This window comes from Pocillopora verrucosa, chromosome 10, assembly GCF_036669915.1.
Source record: "Pocillopora verrucosa isolate sample1 chromosome 10, ASM3666991v2, whole genome shotgun sequence".
Lineage (NCBI taxonomy): Eukaryota > Metazoa > Cnidaria > Anthozoa > Scleractinia > Pocilloporidae > Pocillopora > Pocillopora verrucosa.
In genome coordinates, this window is record NC_089321.1 from 10,217,934 (window position 1) to 10,223,107 (window position 5,174).

At 39.8% G+C, this 5,174-nt stretch overlaps 1 protein-coding gene across 1 annotated transcript; it reads right to left on the minus strand.

Moving 5' to 3' along the window:
- Positions 1 to 207: 207 nt before the first annotated feature.
- On the minus strand, positions 208 to 4,166 carry LOC131784005 (uncharacterized). Its single transcript, XM_066173750.1, has 3 exons — positions 4,072 to 4,166; positions 2,717 to 2,856; positions 208 to 775 (listed from the first exon to the last, which is right to left on the minus strand). The coding sequence occupies exons 2-3, from the start codon at positions 2,766 to 2,768 to the stop codon at positions 426 to 428; spliced, it is 402 nt and encodes a 133-aa protein (XP_066029847.1). The 5' UTR covers positions 2,769 to 2,856; positions 4,072 to 4,166; the 3' UTR covers positions 208 to 425.
- Positions 4,167 to 5,174: the final 1,008 nt, after the last annotated feature.

Consider the following 5,174-nt stretch of genomic DNA (forward strand, 5'->3'; position numbering starts at 1 on the left):
ATCAGATAAAATGCTAATTGCTGAGTAAGTAATGTATTCGTCTGACGAGGCGTGTGTGGACAAACAGTTCGTGTACAGGCCATTACGAGCGCCCTAGACAATGCACTTAAGAAAGAAATAGAAAAGAACAAGGATAATAGTACCATGGGCTTCAGAGTGAAACGATCGCGAACGCTCTTTTATTCAGTCACACAAAATTAAGCCACAGAAAATAGATTTCGAACATTTTAATGGAAAAACAAAAAGTGAAAACTAGCAAAGTGATTAAAAAGTAGTAATAATAGCCAGCAGTGCTAAACGTGCACGGGAGATTCCGCTGCTCCAACTGTTCTGAAAACTTTAGGTGACCACGCCAACTGAGTATAAAATAAGTTTAAACGAGCAATAAGAGAAATGAAAAGTAGACTTGTAAAGCCTTCCACGGCTTACTTCAGTAGTGCTAAGCCCAGGACAGAGGAAATGGCCAACAGGATGATGTTGGCAGCTAAACGGGAGCTTGCGTTACATCCGTCTTCAGAACAGCAGCCAATCGCACAATGGTAGTCCTTCAAAGTATCCTTCAATTTATCACAAGCGGACTTTTCGGCGTCACAGAGCGTTTGGTAAGTGCATCCACTCGAAACCAAGGCATCGTCATCTTTGCTTTTAGACCAAGATCTGACGCATTTATCGCCGACAAAACACGTTTTTAAAAAGTTGGCTTTGTTTTTTTCCAACTTACTCTTCTTACAATCGTCTTCAGTACCCTTGCAGACATAACATTTTAAAGCAAAAGCTGACGAATTAAAAAAGAAAATGATTAAAAAAAATTGTACAGATAACACGTTACTTACACTGTTCTCTCTGGGGTTTAAAGAACTACAACAAATGCACTATTCACTCTTTAAAAGCAAGCAGAAAGTAGCGAGCGTTGCATGGGTGTCCACTTTTATAGATTCCACTGTTTGTGTGTACTCTTTGATGCAGCTCTCATAAAATTTTTGAACATTTATCTTACGCTTGAGAATGCGACGTCAAAGCAAAATGTCCACTGACGTGAATTGAATGAATTTAAACCCTGGGAGGTGCGTGGGGGAGGAATTCAATCATTTTAATCAATCAGTTGAAGATTATTATTTTATAGTTTCATAGTAAAAAATGATGAATAAATTTCTCCGTCTAGAAAACCGATACTCAAATCTAGTGTTATAGATGTTCCCTTTTTTTAAGCCGACAACTTGAGACATAGATATATCACTCCAACGACCCCGTGTATCTTCAAAATTAACAATTCTAGAACGGTTTGTGATATTTTTATTTGTCCTGAATCTTTTTAGACACAGGATTTTGATTGTTGACAGGATTATTGTATTTATGAACATGAATTATACTTAAACTGTGATCACTAAACGTATTAGTTGATGGTCTTGAAACTGTGTCCATACTACCGGTAGTTAAGAATTTGTTCATGTTTGCCCTGCGTATATCGAGTTATGGATGCACGCGGGAAGTTTGGAGAGCACGAAAAATGCGTAAGAGTAGCTCGAGGCGCAGCCGAGGGAAACTCTAGCTTTTTGAGTGCTGTCCAAACTTCCGAAGTGCATCCATAACTCGATATACGCACAGCTAATAGCATGAGCAAATTCTTTCAGAGCGACAACAAGGATCTGCGCGAGTTATTGTACCGGATAGAGTGCAAAATTCTCACAACGCACTGAAAAAAAAAGGAAACAAACGTCCCTATTGGCTGGTCAAAAACACGCCACATTTTAGACTTTGGTTTGAGCGAGAACATCTGATTCAGTTAACCGATAACTGTGAATGGAAAGCTCAAAATTTACGGGGAAAAGGGAGAAAATCAAAGCCAAATGAACTCGTGTCACTAAAATTGTTTTAAAAGTCAAAGACCCGAAGTTAGCAAGGGTTTTCATTGTTCAAAATAATGTTTATGTTTCTGTGCACGGTGCAATTGGTGAAGACAGACTGCGGAGAACTTGCAAAAATATTCTCACTTCATCTTGTTTACGCATGGCTCAGTAGGACTTCTATAGGGCAAGCACGCACGCTATGTTATAAAAGATATTTGGACTTTTGAAATCTCAATTGATGAAGGAAAATACAGTTCAAAAGACAGTATATTCACAAGTTGCAAAAAGATAAATATTCAGACCTACACGACTGCTAGAAAACTGCACATTCAATGCGCCACCAGCTAATATGCATACAATTTTGCATAAAATAATTTCGCATAAAATTTTCTTTAGTGTCCTTAAGAAGATCAAGTTAAGCGGTAATCCAAACCACATTCATACATCCCCAAAATTTCAAAGAACAAACAGAAAAGAGCGCTAGGACTGAGTTATGATTCTGAACAAATCAAGTCGAGCCTAAATCAGAGTCCATCCATAGCACAGAAATCATTTGGAAACAATGAAAACCAACTGAGACCTGAATGATTTTCAACGCGGATTTCTTCTCCTAGTTCAACTTAAGATTATATATTTTCATACCAAAACATAAACGAAAGCTGTTACATGCATTTTCAAGGATTACTGTACGGTTGACGGGAAGAAAGGCTGTCATGCTGGCGGCCGAAGCCAACGAAAATACTTGACGGTTAGTTGGCGGCCGTTTAATATGTTTCAATGTCGCATCATTCAGCGATGCTTTTAATAAGACACAACATTTCCTGTGCGATAAATCTACCTTTCAAATTCCAAAGTTAAACAGTACTTACCATGTGCAGCCATCAGAACGACAACGGCCAGAGTGAACAGCAAACGATTCATTTTTGAGGCTCCTATTTGCGTCGAAGTTGAACTCTTCGTGCTTCACCGAACATGTACAGCCACGCCAAATTTATGCATAGTTAAAATGCTAATAGACAGAAAGAAGAAAGGCTGTCATGCTGGCGGCCGAAGCCAACGAAAATACTTGACGGTTATTTTGCGGCAGTTTAATATGTTTCAATGTATTAAACATAATACAAAGTCAAACAGGTCGAACAGGTGCAGCCACGCTAAATTTATGCACGCTAAATTTATTATGGTCACTACCATAATAGTATATACCACCCCTGTGTTCCTACCCACAAATCATGAAATTAAATGTTATTGGTGTCATTACGTTACTTATGAGGATTTAATTACGTCCCTGAATATGAGCACTAAACGTCATACACCTGTTTATCTTGATCAGATGTTCCACAGAAGTAATCCACAAACTGTACGCATGGTTGTAATTCATGGACTCCCGGTTCATGTCTTGTAAATTTGTTATCCTTAACAACACGCTGGCGGGTCATTGGCATGGCTTTTGCCATAACACCCACAGGCGGCCTATGCTCCAGCTGTGTGATGATTATTTTGCGAAAAAACAGGCATGGTGAAATTGTAAGAAAAGCCCTTCCTATGTATGTAGTAAACCTAAAAATGAATAACTCGCCTAAATAGGTTCTTTTTCAACATAGTAAGCGGTCAGATAGCAAGCGATGCATTATGAAAGTAAGGTTAGGTGTTTTTATTAAGAATTTGACTGTGTTTTTTTATTCCTAAGAACAGTCGTTAATATTTCCATACAAACTCTTATAATTTCGCCATGACTGTTATTTCGCAAGATGATCATCTCACAGTTGGAGCTTGGGCCGCTGTTAATAACACCCCGTATTTGAATTCAACCGAGCTTACCAATCTCTGCTATAAACATTTCTCGTTCATATAATAACTGAAAAGAAATTATACGGAGACAAGCGTACAGTTTTGATGTTCAAGCACCAAGAGCGTTAAACTCATATCTTTTCGCCAACGTGTAACATCCTATATCATAACACAAGGTGGCACAATGCTCTACTACCTTAGCTTGTATGCACAACTCACAATAAGTTACATGCTATGTACTTATTGACTGAGTGGGAAAGCCGGACAGGATAACGTTTGGCTTGAGGTCATGACGTACGAGCCTCGCTCAGTGATTTCTTATCACTTCCTTATGGCGGGTGGATTGTGTTTTAACTGATTAGTATCAAATTGAAAGGCCCACCAAACTGAATGCCTCACCAAATTGAATGGCTCACTTTCAAATCGAATGACTCACCATCGAATGGCCCACCAAATTGAATTGCTTGCTATTGAATGGCCCACCAAACCGAATGGGTCACCATTGAGTAATTCACTTTCACTATCGAGTGGCCCACCGCGCATTGAATGCCGGGCCGAACGCGAGGAACCTAGTTTATACTCGGCGCCAGCCTATCGCAGGCGAGATTTTTTTAAAATTAGGTGTGTTTAGGATATTCCCGTGTTTTGTGTATCCCCGTATCCAAAACTCTTATGTTTTCGGTTTCCCCTCTGGAGCTAGATACTGGGGCAAGTCACATGGCATCCTGTTTTGACTTGGTCGTGGACCAAAAATAATTTCTTGCAGTCGTTAGAAAATTGTCATTAATTCTCGCACTTGAGGCTGTGGTTGGTGAAGAAAAATGTTCATTTTTTTTTTTGAAGCATTGGAATGAAGCTAAGTTTATTGACCGTGATCCTCGCTCGAAGAGGCAATTCTCGGAGCGTGGATGCCCACGACTAAAAAACACAACAACCGGAGAGCTGTGCGACGGCGGACCGCCAAGGGAACAACTCACTGGCATCGAGGATCGAAACGCGTCAATCACAGCTGTGGAAAAACCAACCAATCACAGCAGAGCATCCAGCTTTATAACAAGACCCGAGACCAGTCGACCTTATCGCCTGATGAAGACTAGCAGGTTCAGTCGAAACGTCGCGATTCACATGATAAGTAACCAAATCGTGAGACAAACGATAATACTTAATTACTGTTTATGTGAGTTGCTTCGCATGTAAACAATTTAGGCGATCGATTTCAGACGCGCACGCGAGGAGAACTTTTCCACTTGTTGGGATTTCGCGTTTGAGGTTATGAACGAGCCCTTGTATTTTTCAGTAAGCTCTGAGACTGTAAGTAATCATAACTGTGGCGCTTGTTTATCATGTGCGTGTGTGGGAAATTTTCCTATTTCTTCAGTGACCTTAGCAATGTTATCAGAAATTTATTACGAGTTAGGACAAGTATCTTGGCAGCAGTGAATCTATGGGGTGTGAAAAACTCTTTGAGTAAATAACCCACTTAATATTGCAACTCTGTTTATTAAAAATCTCTATCTCCGCCTTGCGCAAAACACTGTG